We start from the raw sequence: 15,709 nt of genomic DNA, 5'->3' as shown, positions 1-15,709 counted from the left end.
AATGAACTGATTTCAAATGAGACACTGAATCCTTACAAACTATGGAAACCACAGCTGACCCCGACCTTTGAAAAGAATTTAAGCCATTCTCACCTATGAAGTTCAGAAAAACAATTTAAAAAAAAAAAGTGTGTTGCTGAATTGCGATTCTATGTTAAGTAAAGCTAAAGACATGATTAATATAAGTTGGTAACAAGAACACACTTTTAGAAGCAGGGTTTTCATGGCACTGCAAGGATATTACACTGTGTGGTGTCGTTTCAAGTGGTGCATTGTAACAACATTATACATTGTAACAAAGAGAAACACCGACTTGCAATCTACCTACTTAATGTCATTTTCAGTTTCATCGTTCAATCAGCAACACCACAGAATGAGACCCTTTGGATTTCCATAATATTCCCTCAGTTTTTTCCTCTTGCTGTTTCTCAAATTGTTTTTATTTTTCTGCTCCTCTGAAGTTTCTTCCTTTTCTGTCAATTATTGATGCACCTTAAGAAATGAGGAACCATAGGTTTGGTATGGAAATGTTCCCTGCTCAATCATACTTGGGTCTAACACATGTCCATGCATGCCATTCAGCATGTGTGACAGCAAAACTCAAGAAGCCTGGTGCACATAAATTGATCTTCTTGACGACTTCTGAGTTGAACACTGCATTTTTTTATTCGTTTTATTTTAATTACATGGCTTTAAGCAGTTAAAAGGAGAAACTTATTTCTGGCTCCACGGTTTTATTCTTGAGCTCTACTGAAATTGGTTTGTATGATTCAGTTTAAAATAACCTTTGTCTTACACTGGTGCCTTTTTGCAGCTACCTTTCCTTCTTGCTTTCAGCTAACTTTAGTCTAAAATGCCTGCCTCTTGTAAACAGGTCTACACAGCACATGGTTGGGGTTGTTGACATGACCATTTTAAGAACATCAACTGTAACCGACATATGAAACTAGTCAAGAACAATTTTGAAGTTTGAAGAAGTCTCTGAAATACTTTAAATGAGTATCTAGCACTGTAACGGTATACATACACAGACACAAGACAGAACATAGGGGGGAAAAGCATTTTCAATTAAACTTTTTTACAATTTGTGTGAGTGGATCTTTAAGTTGTTCTTGAAGCCAAAGGACAAATATTGAAAAGTTTCAGCCTTTGAAATGATCAGAATGTTTGTGTGTTAGATCAGACAAAAGGAATTTGAGGATTTCCACCTTAAACATAAGGACAGACATTCCCCATGTCCTTGTACTTTATAGGCCAAACATCAACTAATCAAGAAAAGAATGTATCAATGAATTGTTAAACGACCGTTAGTTAGAACTTTACTTCTGGTTAGCAGAAGTGTCTCATATGGACCACGTTTTTTTTCTTCTTTTTAATCCAGTCAGCCAGTATTCGCTGTTGTTCGAGAAACATTTTCATTATACTTAATTATAATATTTTCAGTCCAATCCATCCATCCATCCATCTATCTATCCATCTATCCATCTATCTATATCTATATCTATATATATATATATATATATATATATATCCCGTTTTCCACTTTAAGACTCCTCTAGAAACTTGAACTTGTGACTGAAATATAGTGTTTGTCTTGGCAGACATACATAAAAGAACAGGCAAAAAAAAAAAAAAAAAAAAAAAAAAAAGGATTAACAGTAATTGTTAATTGTTTCCTTTTAAGTGTCAGAAAAGCCAGTCTGTCACTTACATAGTCGTGGAAGGCCTTTGCCTCACTGGAGTGTTCACACGTCTCTCTTCGGTCTGGAGCTGCACAATACAAATCCCAGAATACGCTGAAATGAAAGAGGGAGGGGGGGGGGGGGGGGTGCAGTTCAAAGGTTAGCAAACAGAGCAATACAAGCCAATGTGTAACAGCTATTCATAACCCATTCACACACTCTCACTATCTCCCTGGCGCTCTTAAACCACCTCTTACACACTTGAGCATCATTGGAAGAGGGACACAATGCCAGTGTCGCCTCCTCAATCAACCTCTCACTCACTCAGAATACACACATACGCACACACTTGCATTACCATACTTGTGCAGACCTCTTTACCTCCATCCATTTCCTGTCCCTACACTGTAACTGTTCCACTGACTCGTACCAAGAGTGGACCCAACTATTCATAAAGTTTCTTTGTCAGTGTGTTTGGGCATGATAAGTAGAACAGGGAATGCAAACAGCCTGTGTGCTACCCATCTAAGACTAAACTAAGACTTCCAAGCGGATTTTTTTTGTGCGTTTCATACAGTCTTGCCTTCATATGAGACATTTATGAAGGTTTCGGATAGTTCAATAATGAGCTCCTGTATTTGAGCAAAATGAGTAGAATGGAGTAGATTATGTTGATCCCAAAAGCTGGCTTATCCTAACTTAGTGGCCTATCTTTAGAAGGTCAGAATGATCACATAAGCTACAAAGCAGCACATATGTTTTTTCATTTGCTCTGATTATTTTACTAACAGCTTAAACAATGACAAGATGAACTCAGAGGAGAGAGACATTCGTATATATAAAAAAAAAAAAAAAACAACCCCTGATTTGTTTAAGATATACTCTAATAATCCCAAAAGTGGGGAAATTCCTTCCATTACACTGGAATTCATAACTTTGAATGCCTTAGAAAATATAATTCCACATTATTTTCAATACCAGGGGCGGACAAGTCGCCGCAACACTGAGGGCATAAGATGTCTGATTTGTATTAAAAAATAAAAATAAGCCTGTATTATTCAGCTGCAGTGCATGAGTCTGACTGAGAGGAGGCGGGTTTTTGTGGGCATTGTGATACCTGTATCAGCAAACTCTGGAAGAAGCAAGTGCCGGTAAAAGTTGGGGAAAAAATGCACCTAACAGCACTAATGACCAAAGTTGAAAGCTCAAGTGTGCAATAAAACTTAAAAAAAAAAAAAATTGATCTCAAAAAGATGCACTTCTTGAATGTTTACATAACACAGCATCATGCTTATTTTATTACACCTTTCAGAACCTTCTGAAACAAAGTTTTTAACTAAATAACAAATCTAACTTTTTTTTAGATTCATACTGCCTTGCATGCTTTCAAATTATTATTCTCTACTTTCATTTGCTTTTTATTACAACACGTCCTTGGACTCTTATTGTTGACGGCGCCACAAACGTCTCCTGTAACCTGATGTGCACCTGGAAATGTAACTACATGGCACATAAATGCAGTCTGCAGCTATTGTGATTGGCCTGATCAGTACCAGTTTTTGAATGCATCAGTGAGAGAATAACAATTATCACCTAAATATGGGGAATCATAACCATAGCCTCAATTTGAGGACTCACAGAAGTCAGCAAATTGCGGCAGGGAGCTTGCTGAATCTATCGGAACGAACATGAGGGAATGTACAAAGAAGTGGAAAAATCTGAGGGGCAAATATGTTTGCTTCCGAAAAAACCCAAACAAAACCAACGACAACAAAAACTGACCACACCAAAGCCCGGGTAGGCAGGAGGGGAAAAGCCTCAGGATTTTATTTGTTTGTATCGTGGCTGGCACCGCATAAAATGCTGGGACACAACACAATTAACACTGCGCAAAAGCATGAATGCTGGCAATGGCGTTGGCCACATAGGTTACATCATAGGCTCTACAAAGATTCACGGAGCAGAGTCGCCTTTGTATGAAAGGTTGGCAAATGCTGTACTTTGACATTTTCAGAATTTTTTTAATATGTTGCTTTGTTCTTTGTGTGGCCCTGCACTGAATATTGTTTTTCTTTTTAAATGTTCGGGATGTTCACAATTGTCAACATTTTCATATGTAAACTACACCCTGGGGGGTATAGGGGGTTTGTCACTTTGAACACATATTCTGATTTATTTTTGTTGTATCTCACAACAACCACTGAGTGTAAACAGTCGTCATGATGTCGGATGACACTGCTAGCTGTTCTGGTGACCGTGATCAATTGTTGAAATTCCTCCTTTGATGAGGATGAACTGTCCACAGCTATGAATTAGAGATGGCACGATACCACTTTTTTTATGTCCGATACCGATACCGATATCATAAATTTGGATATCTGCCGATACCGATATGAATCCGATATAGTGTTTTTTAATCAACAAAACTGTTTTTTTTAAATATCTTGCTGCATTTTGTATAAGTTCATACTCAAGTTTAAAACAACAACTACACTAAAGCTATTCTGTTATACCTGTATGCAAAAAAAAATATTTCATAGTTCAGCAATACTGATCAATCTAATAGACTTAAACCTACACCATCCTCCCTATTCTGGTATTTTAAAGAGTACTTAGCGTAAATATTAAGCAACCTAACTAATAGGGTTCCAACTCCCAGCAACAACAAAAATAAATAAATAAAAAATAGGGAACCACCCCTCACGCTCCACCTCATGATGCTTAATCGACGTAATCAACCTTAATTTGATGCAGTGTGAAAAGAAATGCACAGAAATCAATTATTTTTCAAGAAATATTAAATAGATTCAACATCTTTCTTCAACAAAATTGCAGACTGCACAGATGGTACCTTCCCAAAGGAAAAGGTACTATAGCTTACTAGGGTATATTAGACTTAATAGTCACTATATACAGTAATTGACTTCTATTCATTTTACATCAAATTAAAACTTTCGGTGTCAGATAATTATTTATTAAAAGCTCGACATTTTAAATGAGAATAAGAAAGAAAAGTATGTCTTTGTGCCCCCTTTTCCCTGTTAATGCCCTATCGGCCCCCCTGGCTAAACTTTGCTAGATCCGCCCCTGCACAGTTACCAGCGTCAGCTACGTAGAAAAAGATCCTCGAGTAGAAAGTAATATTAAATACATTCGAACAACAGCTGATCAAGCTTAAACGTGCTGCTGTTGTTCAGCCGCTGGTTTCCTCTTTCTGGTGCAAAGTGGGCCAAAAGCAAACAAGAGAGACGGAGTCGCGACAGAAAAGCCGATCAGCTGATCATTAAGCAGTTTCATGATTGAAGTAGCAGCAAGAAGAGGCAGTCGCTCCATATATCGTTTGTTAAGCTTAACGCAGGAATGCTTTACAAACATTCAGAGATGGACTTACACACTTGCTTTACTTCTCTCGGGATAACTTTGTCGGAGATGAAATGCCGGGTTGCTAGCGAAGCTCCAAATGCTATCCAGACCACCGACAGGTCCAGCATGCCACAGCCGCTCTATCACGTGATGCATACTGCTCCGACGTGCTAACGTTCTGAGGTGAGTTACGGCGTGTTGCAAGTTTTGTGAGGTGCTTTCGTGATATTTAATGGATCGGATTACATTTTTTATTTTTCTCCGATATCCGATCCAGTAATTTAGGTCAGTATCGGACCGATACCGATACGTAATATCGGATCGGTCCATCTCTACTATGAATTCTCCTTGTTAAACACAAGGAGACGATAAAACTTCCCATTCATCCAAATAAACTTTTGGCCACCTGTGAACTCAATACAAGAGCTTCCTCAGTGGTGACATCACCAGGTACTGCTCATCATTTTTATCAACTTCTTGGTGTGGTTCTGTCCAAACCAAGCATCAGCTACTCAGCTGTGTGTGTGCTGTTTTTACAGCTGGTTCAATAGCATCAGTGCTCAATAACTCACTCTTATAACACTGTTGTTCACTCTCTATGCTAAACTTTTATTAAGAGGAGGTAAGAAAATAACATCTTCCCGTTAAAAGACGTGATTCAGGTACTAGTCAGTACTCCTCCAAACACCTGCCAACTCCTCTCATATTTTAAATCCCCATTAAAACGCATGATTTTAACTATTCTCCAGTCATTTCCAGGAATCATTTAAAAGCTTATACTGAACAGATTTCAAAGTCTTAAGTGAAAGCTAAATGGTTTCATATGCCAAGAATGTGAAGAAGTATGAAAAAAATGAAAATAAATTGTATTCTTCTGTGGTTTTGGTCATTAGGTGTGCTGACTTTTAGAAAAATAAAATACTCCTTGTCTGCTACTGTTTCAGTGTATTAAGACAATTCAGCAGCTTAATTTTTAGTTTAGATTTTCAACGATTTAGCTTTTGCTCAGTTTCTTTTTAGCTACATAAGCTTAAGATCTGTTTAAGTGTAGCCTCAATTCTCAGTAGTCTTAACTACAAACGGACACAATGGAGGGGACTCTGCATCCACAGGAAACCCACATACCAATAACAGGCTTAAATATTTCCATCCAAGTTTAAATATGTGGTAGAAAGAAAGAAAAAAAAAATGCTGTTAAATGTGGGTTTTACAGTAAAACAAACATGGTTCTACCCGTAAATGTGAACCACAGGATGAGGGCAATCCCTCAAAACAAGTGAAACTGCTGATCAGTTCGTAAGGTATTGACCCTAAAGGTTAAATCTTAGCCCTGGGGAGAAATGATTGGGGGGTGGAGGTAGGGGTTGGGGGAGGCTGTACACAAAGGAAGCTGGAATGCAAAGGGTTAATCTACCAAGAATCCCTCTCCCATGTGAACAAAGGGGAAAAAAGTGGGAGGTGGGGGGGCTACAAAGGTTGACGAGAGGGTGAGGAGGGGGAAGGGAGGGGGGGGGGTCCATTCCCTAACCATCTGGATCTATTGTTTCAGAATCGGGGGTGAAGGTTGGAGAGCTGGAGGAGGGGAGAGGCGAGAAGACAGGAAGGGAGGGGGTCACGCCCTCGGTGAGTCTGGTCAACCCCAAGGGTGAGACTCTGTCAGACCTCCCACCTCTGAGAGTCACTTTAAATCATGAATATGGGCAAGTACCCTTAATTAAATTAAAAAGTGGCATTTCCCAAGCACCTTAACTTTTGAATGGTTGCATGTACTGATTTATGTGTTGAGTTTATTATTCTCAAACCTGGATTACAGCTGTTTGTTCACATAACAGTAGTGATTTATTGGAGGGGGGGATACACAGTTTAAGATGCACACTGTAAAATGTGTTTACGCAAGTAAAAATCCACATACTCACTCGAAATAAACAAGAATAAAAAGCAAAAAGGCTCTGCTAATAATAGAACAACTGAATAGATCGCTTACCACCACCATGAATGGAGGAATCCGGGGGGCTCGCCTAATGTAATATTCTTCTCCCATCGAATCTGAGAGAAGGAAAAGAAAAAGGGAAAGGAAAAGGAAGCCAGAAGAAAAGAGGTCACTTATGGCCACTAGAGAGGGAGGATTATGTCTGCAGGTCCGAGGTTAAGAACACATAATCAGTTAGTCTCAAACTGTCACTGGTATCGAATGTGAAGATCGGCATCCTTCTGGCTCTGTGCATCACCCTCTTCCCGACTATCTTTCTTCTATTAGCCCTCTACTGTTCCTCTTTTTAATGTAAAGTACAATCATCATCTAGAGTATAGCTTATTAATTTACTTCCTTACACCCAAATGGGCTGTCAGCAGACTTGAGACAATGCAGTTTACAATACACTGCCTATAAACGGCTAGAAATAACATTACTTCACCGGTTCACTAAGATCCCCTGGTTGGACAGTGAGCATGATCCGGTGTAACGTTATAGGATTTCCTTATGAAAAATTTATGCAACACCTTGCACCCTGTAATCATGTTTAGCATGTTTGCACTGACGATGTATGCCTGAGAGGGTACAAGCTGCTATAACACGAGCTACAGGAGGGATCTATCGTGTAAAGCTTGGTAATGCAGGAAGCCGTTTTCCATTCATTAGTAACCAAGGCCAATGTTTCTGGTAACATGTACTTGAACAGGAGTTGGTAAGGTTAAACTATAAGGGTGATTTTCAGGAAAGATGCAAAGAACGAAGGCATTTCTAAACCGACCGGGCTCGGTACAGCATAAAAAAGTCGATGTCATGGCTGCCGTCTTACCTCAGACAGGAAGGTCTGTGCTGATTTCTGTGCTCCCACATGTAGCAGGTATTCGTACACATATAACGCCAACCTGAAATGTAAAAGAAAAAGAAAAATTAGTGATATTTTTCAACATTAATGTCAAACTCCTCTGTCTTTGTCTTGCATTTTTAACAAATTAGACAAAAAGAATGAAGATTATGTATCAACAGATCAACGACTGTTCAACTGTGAAGAAGGAACAAACTATTATCAGGAAGTGGCAAGAGTGGGAAAAATAAAAAAAGTCAGGGAGGGTGAAGTCATTTAGAACTTCCCTCAATCAACAGAGAAGTTGGGTTAACTAAATGTCAGTCAGATATTGTTAGGGTTAAACAGGAAGTACTTTCTGAAAGTTCAGACAAAGGTTCAAACGTTCAGCCATCAGGCTAACCTATAACATCATGCAGCAACAGAAGACTGGACTTACAATGACCAACCTAAGATTTTGCTTGTGTTATTATAGTTCTTTTCATTACAGTGAATAGTTCTATTAATACAAGTAAATATCCCAGTATTACACTCCATACTATGCATACATGCATACTCATAACACTGCTGTACATTTACAATTTAACTTAGGTGGATTTGACTCTTCTATTTGGATTTTTTTTAATTATTAAATAAATAATAAAAACTTATAGTAGTGATTTTTTTAAAGTAATGCATATGGCCTTGCTAAAGCATCTGGACATTTTGTCATAACCTCATCACCTCCTCACTTGGTGATTAATTTGATTCGTCTTTATGGGTCTTTACACTACAGTAAAAACAAAAGGGGCAAAATGAACCTTCAGTTCCTTAAACACTTCCTGGACATTAGTTCCTTGAGCTCAAAGTTCCGGAGACTTGGAGCTCCTCCGTATTGTTATCTTCACTTTATTTCGGGATGGCTGTAAAGTCACTGAAGAAAAACAAAAGCTCCTGTGACTGAAGCTCTACAGCGCCTCTGTTCTCCTAGACCATAAATCTCACTTAAACATTCTGGGACTCCAGGTGGTCTGTATAGTTTGCTATACTTTACTGCTTCTGTGCATTTTATTAAGCCTAATTATCCAAACTCCTTTAATCACAACAAAACCTAAAGACAGTCAGACTCTTTGAAGAATACGCTTCTATTCAAAGCACCACATACCAGCAGAAATAGCTGCACATGACAGGCATTCCCAATCGTTCCAACCATATTTTAAAAGCTCTTGTCAAACTTTTCAAAATCGCTGCTATTATAACAGGCCAGCAACATTTGAAAATGGCAATCCACCAGGGTCTATTAACAGACAGACATCCATGCTGTGGAGTGGGAAACCCCCATTGGCCCAACATTGTACTCCTAACTCCTTCACTTAGTCATGTTTAATAGGCTGTTAATGGACCATCAATCGACCAGCAGTGTGGATATGACAGTGCCCCGTATGCCCAGAGCAGACAGTCCTCTGACAGCCCAATAAGGTCCTAATGAGAAGGACAGTAGCTTAGTGTCATAGTCTCTATCATTAGTCGATGAACTGATCAATGACACATGATTTTGAGATAATTAGGATGTTGTTCAGTTTGTTTTCAACCACTGACAGCTTTTTTTTCCCCCCCAATTCTGTCTTCGTTTCCAAAGTTACTTCTTCATAAGATGAAATATCTATTAAAACATATTTAATGCATTTAAGTCTCTTAAGAAGATGCTAAAGAGGAAGTTCTATCAGCATTCAATGAAAATAAAATGGATAAAGACAGTTTAATAACCGCCGAGGTTGCAAATACTCAAATTACCCTTAGGTTTGTGCATAGCTGTGGTCCTAAAGTGCATATGGACTAAGATTAAACCTTGGGGTGTGTCTATAAAAAGAAAATTAATCCACCACTATTATTAGGACCATCGACTGGAGGCTCAAAAATCATTTGTCAAATGTTCTCAAATGTTTAGGCTTGACGCGTCATCTCTTGGTCACAATCTGGTAAATGTAAAATTTATTCTGACTAATCAGGACGCCTGATGGCGCGACCCTGTGATTTGGGGATAGTTATGGTGGGTTTATATCACAGTTTTCTGATTTTCTATTAACCAATCAATAAAGCTGATGAGTGCATGCTGTACATTAGTCAAGTGCTGGCTTGTTTTAAACTTCACTCCATCAACATAATATTATTTTTATGAAATTTGTTTGTTTTTTTAATTGAAGTCAATCTGAAATCTTTAGATTAACAGTCAAAACAAGTATAACAATTAACTCCAAATTTCTGTCATTGGGATAAAGGTCAATTTTATGTGACAGCTCACCTGTTTTAAGTGAAGTAACAAATATTTGCTAACTGATCCTGTCCAACTATTTACTATACATTTACATGTAGCACAGCTGCCTGTACTTCATGTCTAAATGTGTGCAAGTGTCTCACCTGCTTTCTGACGCTGCAGACAGACATGCAAAAAAGGTTTAAGCAAGGACTTCTAGAAATAGCTTGAAGCAACTAGCTTGAGCTCCAGTACATGTTTTGTCAAACCCCCAGATTACTGTTCTTACTTAAAAGTAAAAGAATTACTTGCTGTAACAAGACTTCCTTAGGTGAACCTGTGGAAGGATCACTAGCAGTTGCCTCCAGCTGCTTGTGTCTAGAGATGACAGAGGGCCTCACCCCAGTCCCGTTCCAGGGCATGCGACTGCCCTCGTGGACATCCCTCGGAAAACTGTAGGTTTTTACAACCCTGTTTACATTTAGTTTTTCCATTCTAAATATCAAAATCATCCAACTTGATTTCAAAAAAATGTTTAGAAGCTCAATAAAAGTATGAAGTTGGTTCAACTGCCATTGTGCTAGTATTCAGAATTATCCAGTGTTAGCTATGGGGATGTTAAACTGCACTTGTTTCCTTATTCTTGTCTCTTTTAGGAGTATGTTTTGCAAATCATCCCAGGCTATAAACACAATCATGTAGAGCATTGTTCTTTAAACTAATAACCTGTACTGAAGGAAAAAAAATTAAATAAATGCGCTTAAAATAAACATCCAGATAGTAAAGCAATGAACAAATTCTCTGTGAGGTTCAAGGCTTAATAACAGAAATGGAAAAAAAAACTGCCATGGGTTACGTTAAGAGATATGATCTGTGACTGACCTGTACTTACTACAAATGGTATGCAAATGTTTAAAATATGCATTGTTAGTATGCAAATGTAGTCTGTGAAAGATATGAATAGGCAAATAGACAGTAACAGCAGTGATGTTAGTCCCTACATGTTCAAACCTTGTCCTTCACGAGAGAAAACAGGCAGAAGACATTTACGGGGCTAGTGAGCGGATTTTAATGCATGTTTCTTAAAAGTTAAGCAGAACACATTATGTGTATGATTTAACACAAGATATCAAACTGAAGGTGGCAAATTCATCATCATCCATGACCAGCTCTGAGTGTCATTCATATATTTCATACATATATACACATGTATATAACCATCAATACACCCGTTCACCAACATTGTTGGACTCAAAACCTGCAAACTTCCAAGACTGCTCACACAATGTATGTATAAGCCTATAGAGACTGTAAGCCACCTTAGAGTCCTGCATGCCGCTATGCGTCGTTGGCATTCAAGTGGGTCGACATGAGGTGCACAACCTTCTGTCCTCTTGACCTGAGCTTAATAATATAATATGCACTGTATACTAGCGCTGCAACAAGTTGGAAATTCTGGGCCAGAACTAATGATTGAAATAATTTAGACAGTAGTGGAAACCGATTTGTTTTTGTAATTTTCCACTGTACCCTTTGTGTCAGGTAAGCAAAGATCTGCGTATTAATCATAAAGTTGTCAACCGATTTTGAATGAGCTCAAATTGTGTTTGTAACTAATAAACCTGGATCCCAGATACAGAAAACTATAAATGGAGTCTAACCAATGGCAGTAACATTAGCCGACAATAAACTGGTACATTCCTATTGGTTGCTACTTTGAATAGATTTAAGTGATCTGTCTAGGCGGGAATTTCAATAAAAGAAACATTTTGCAACTACCCAACTTGTCTTAAAAGTTAAGAGTGCGAGACCAAGAGAGAACAGAAACTGAAAGTTTCTTTGTAAACACACATCCCAGCTGCAGACACGGTTTTCAGTCAACAATAATGACACATGTGTTACATAAGGCTAAACTATCAATGGGTCAGTCCAGGTTGAACATGTATCATTAGTAGTCCTGCACTTCATGCGGAAAGAGATAACAGTTTCAAAGTGCTGCTTTCTCTGCGTATGTACAGTGGGCTGACCTGCTTGGAAGGTAATAAATAACCGAGGGTGTTTCCCTGTTGCAGATAGTCACAGAGATAAGAGCACATAAATGAACAGGCAGACATATCGATGAACAAACAAACAAAGCACAACTGGCCTTGACTTCTTCGCAGAAGAATTCATATTTTTTATTATATTCCATAATAAATAAATCTCTCATAGTGCACTGATATTTCAAAAGGAAGAAACCATCCCGAGTGCAACCACTTAATTCAAAACAGACAGCGTGGCAGATTAGTTGTTGTACAAATAACCAATGCTCTTATGAGGCTAAAGGCTGCACTTCTGCTGAAACAAACACACGCGAACACTTGACCACTTTAGCCAGGGGAATCTGACCACTTTCTGAGGCTCCTAGCAATTTGTAGGTCACAGAGCTCTCTGTGACCGCTGGTGTAGAGTGTAAGTCACTGCCACTTGCAGGTCAGTCTAGCATTGAGCCACACACAAGCACCTACAACGCACACACACATGCTATGCATCATAGAGCTTTCTACCTCTGCACCTCAACACCCGCAGATTCCTTGGATTTAAAACCAGTTTTAAATATTTTTGAAATGCCTGGCAAAAGCTCACAGGAAGCTTTAGGATACAGCAAGTGCTTCAAATATTGATACTGTCTGCATGTCCCTGCACACTGCAGGCTTACAGGCTTCCTCAATACATGTGCATCCTTACACAGGAGTTTTGACTGGAAGGAAACGGGTAAGGACTTGGTGTTACATCTGGGGATGGGAGGTTCACGATGCAGATGCCCCCCAAGAGGCCTTCAATGAATTTTTTATGTGTGGTGTGTATGTGTGTGGGGTTTTTTGTATGTGGGCTGCAAGAAGGGGCAGCTTGTGTGTGCACCTGGCCTACTGCATTATTAAAGCTCAGAAGCTTGGACATAGAAAAAGAAAGAGAAGTTTAAGGTGAGGAGCCACTAGCGGTTGGTGGAGTGAAGGGAGAGATGAAAAAATGGCTTTGACTGGAACAAAAACGGGAACATGCCCAGTATTACAGTGGAGGGAACAGCAGGTGGTACAGGAGATTAGAGAAGCAGTCAAGTAGCAGTGTGTGATATTATATTCATCAGGGGAGGTTAAAAAACTGAAGCAACCCTTTTTCTGCCAATTGTTAAGGTTGTGTGGCCTCCACATAGCTTGACTCGTACGCTACTTGGTTGGTATTCTCTCTCCTGCTTTAAGAAAATTTTTCTTCCTTCTTCCACTTCATGTGAGGTGCCCTTTGACCTCCCTGCCCACTACGCTCTTATACATTTAAAGATGGGACATCTGCGCGTGCATAAACTCACTTCCACAGAGAGAGAAATCTCCCTGATGTACACGGTCGGCACACCTGACATCCTGCCTGAGGCTCCCGACAAAACCCCCTCTTTAAACATGGATGAGCCTGCCCACCATATCTCCCTCTCTTCTGTCTCCTTCTTTCTCTTCTGTCTCTCTCAACTCTGACGCAAAGCTGAGAGCAGCTGCTTCAGTCTGTCTCAATAATTCAACACTGAAGTGAGGGATGAAGAGACTGAGGAGCAGCAGTGGATGGGGAAGTGAGAGTTGGGAGGCAGATGGAGAAAAGAGGTGTAAAAGCCACGCACAGAGGAAAAGAATAAAGCAGATGGCTTCACAAATGACAGAATAGAAGGTGTGGGGTAACGTGGCGCCTGCTGATCTTCATGCAAACATGCACACGAGTCTCACAATTTGGTCCCACTTCAGCTCAGACCGGTCCGGCAAGTCAGAGCTGATGTGTCCAACTCATCCGCTCTGAGGACGAATCGATAAGCATTGACCTGTGTGAAAGCTCTTCCCTCTTCCTTTTTCTTCAGCAGGATATTTAACCGTAGAGAATCCGACCCCACTGTGGACCATTTGCAAAGCACAACACTCCCAAACTGTTAAATCTAACCAAAGTTTAACGAATCTTAATAAATGTCCCAATGCGCTTTGCTAGCTGTGACTTTTAGGAAAGGAAGTTCACTGCAGAGAAGCGTGTCTTCTATTTCGGAACCAGTGCACATGGGGTTTTTACAAATCTTTTTGAGACTAACGTGAAAGCTCCGAAACTCACAGGAGTGTTGCTAAACGTGCGGCACGTATCTTCAGAGCGAACAACAAGGCACCGAGACAGAGGCACACAGACAAAGGGATTGGAGGGCTACAGCTAACGCCATCTAAGTTTCCCAACAAAACAAAAACCAACCACTATAAAAGGCCCATGTGGAACTCCTACGGTTTAAAAAAAAAAAAAAAAAAAGCGGCGGCATTTTTGTGAGCACTTTGTCCCCGCCGGCGCTTCGCACAACTCGGGATGACTGCAGAAAATCTCCACGGGCCACAAAAGTTAAAGAGGAGGCGCAGCTCCCCTTTACGCGGAGACCGCAAGCGGCTGTTCGCTGGCCGAACACGGGCATCGCTACAATGTAACCAGTCTGGGTTTCTGGAACAATTCTCGAGCACGTTCCGCTGCTAGTTTTTAACAAAGCCCCAAACAGCTGTATTCTATTTATACCTGCTGCTTCAGCGAGGCGACACAAAGCATGCTAGCTACAATGCACGGCGTCGCTCCAAATGCATTGTTCCTCACACTGTGGGGCGAGGGGCAAAGAGATGGACGTGGGATCCCCATCAATGCTCCCGAGTGCACGTTCAGACATTATCGCTGGAAGCACGCGCAGAAAACACTCCCTGCAGGTAAAAGTGGAGCAACTTTAGTTGCTCAAACTGCCGCTTCTCTCTCTTTTTCCTTTTTTTGTACTTGAGAGAAAACAAGAAAGACAAGAGTGAAATTGGCAGTGCAGCTAGCCACTTGGGCTAACTTAGCAGCCATGCCTGTAGTTGGGAGGATGCATAAGAAGAAAGGTAGAGGCACGAGTACAAACAAAGTGGCAAACACGAAGAATAAAGTAGCACAGCTTTCACTTGAAGTAGCCGGTAAATTTTAGAAAAGAGCTCCAGTAACATGCGTGACTCCGCTGGAGTGACTGAACTGCTCCACATCAGTTAGCAAGTTGAGCCACCTTAGCACACTTCTTTGCTGGATTTCAGTTGTGACAGTGCAATATTGTACTTACTTTTCTCTTGCTTGGCTATCGGAGGGGACAACAGCTCCTTTTCCTTTGCCGTACATCTTGGAGGCTGTTCTGATACTTTATTTTATCCCACTCGACACCTGTCAAAGAAAGCTACCAGGAAAACCTACTATCTCCATAGCTACCTAGTTAGTGTTGTCTCCCTATCTCTCCCTTGCGCTCTCTTTGCTCCGGTTTCCTTTTTTTCTACATCCCCAACATTGCCCACAAATCAGGCAGGGTTTCAGCCGGGGGGAACTTGAAACAGTCCGCTGGTGGAGCGTTTTTTTTTTTTTTTCAATCGCTGTTCCTGGATTCAGCTCACGCCCCCCCTGTTGCGAGACGGTGGGGGCTTCTTAAAGGCACAGTGACTCAGTTTTTGTCGACTTCGCTGAAGTTCAAGTTCTTTTTGATGGCCTTCAAATTCAGGCCTTACATTACATGTGAGTTCATATACAGCACAAGATTATTCAGATTGAATGCTTTTGGTGTTTTGAAACAT

The 15,709-nt window shown here is 40.2% G+C and overlaps 1 protein-coding gene across 5 annotated transcripts in view; it reads right to left on the bottom strand.

Annotated features, from left to right (window-relative positions):
* The window catches only part of LOC147307054 (single-stranded DNA-binding protein 3), a 38,290-nt gene extending 22,825 nt beyond the window's left edge, over positions 1 to 15,465 (bottom strand). For 2 of the 5 annotated variants that reach the window (XM_086274772.1, XM_086274774.1), the window contains exons 1-4: positions 15,211 to 15,462; positions 7,844 to 7,916; positions 7,030 to 7,091; positions 1,712 to 1,796 (exon numbers count right to left, since the gene is read on the bottom strand). In XM_086274772.1, the coding sequence (XP_086130898.1) occupies positions 1,712 to 1,796; positions 7,030 to 7,091; positions 7,844 to 7,916; positions 15,211 to 15,266 (276 nt within the window). In that variant the 5' untranslated portion in view covers positions 15,267 to 15,462. Of the gene's footprint in view, positions 1 to 1,711; positions 1,797 to 7,029; positions 7,092 to 7,843; positions 7,917 to 15,210 lie in introns of all 5 variants that reach the window. The other 3 variants (XM_086274775.1, XM_086274776.1, XM_086274773.1) reach the window with 2 other exon arrangements.
* Positions 15,466 to 15,709: the final 244 nt, after the last annotated feature.

This window comes from Aulonocara sp. 'chitande type north' Nkhata Bay, linkage group LG19, assembly GCF_057382095.1.
Source record: "Aulonocara sp. 'chitande type north' Nkhata Bay isolate Kocher_YH1m ecotype deep benthic linkage group LG19, A_spYH_male_GT1.1, whole genome shotgun sequence".
In the NCBI taxonomy this organism is placed as follows: domain Eukaryota; kingdom Metazoa; phylum Chordata; class Actinopteri; order Cichliformes; family Cichlidae; genus Aulonocara; species Aulonocara sp. 'chitande type north' Nkhata Bay.
The sequence above is the reverse complement of the archived record's forward strand: the minus strand, read 5'-3'. Positions and strand labels throughout refer to the sequence as shown.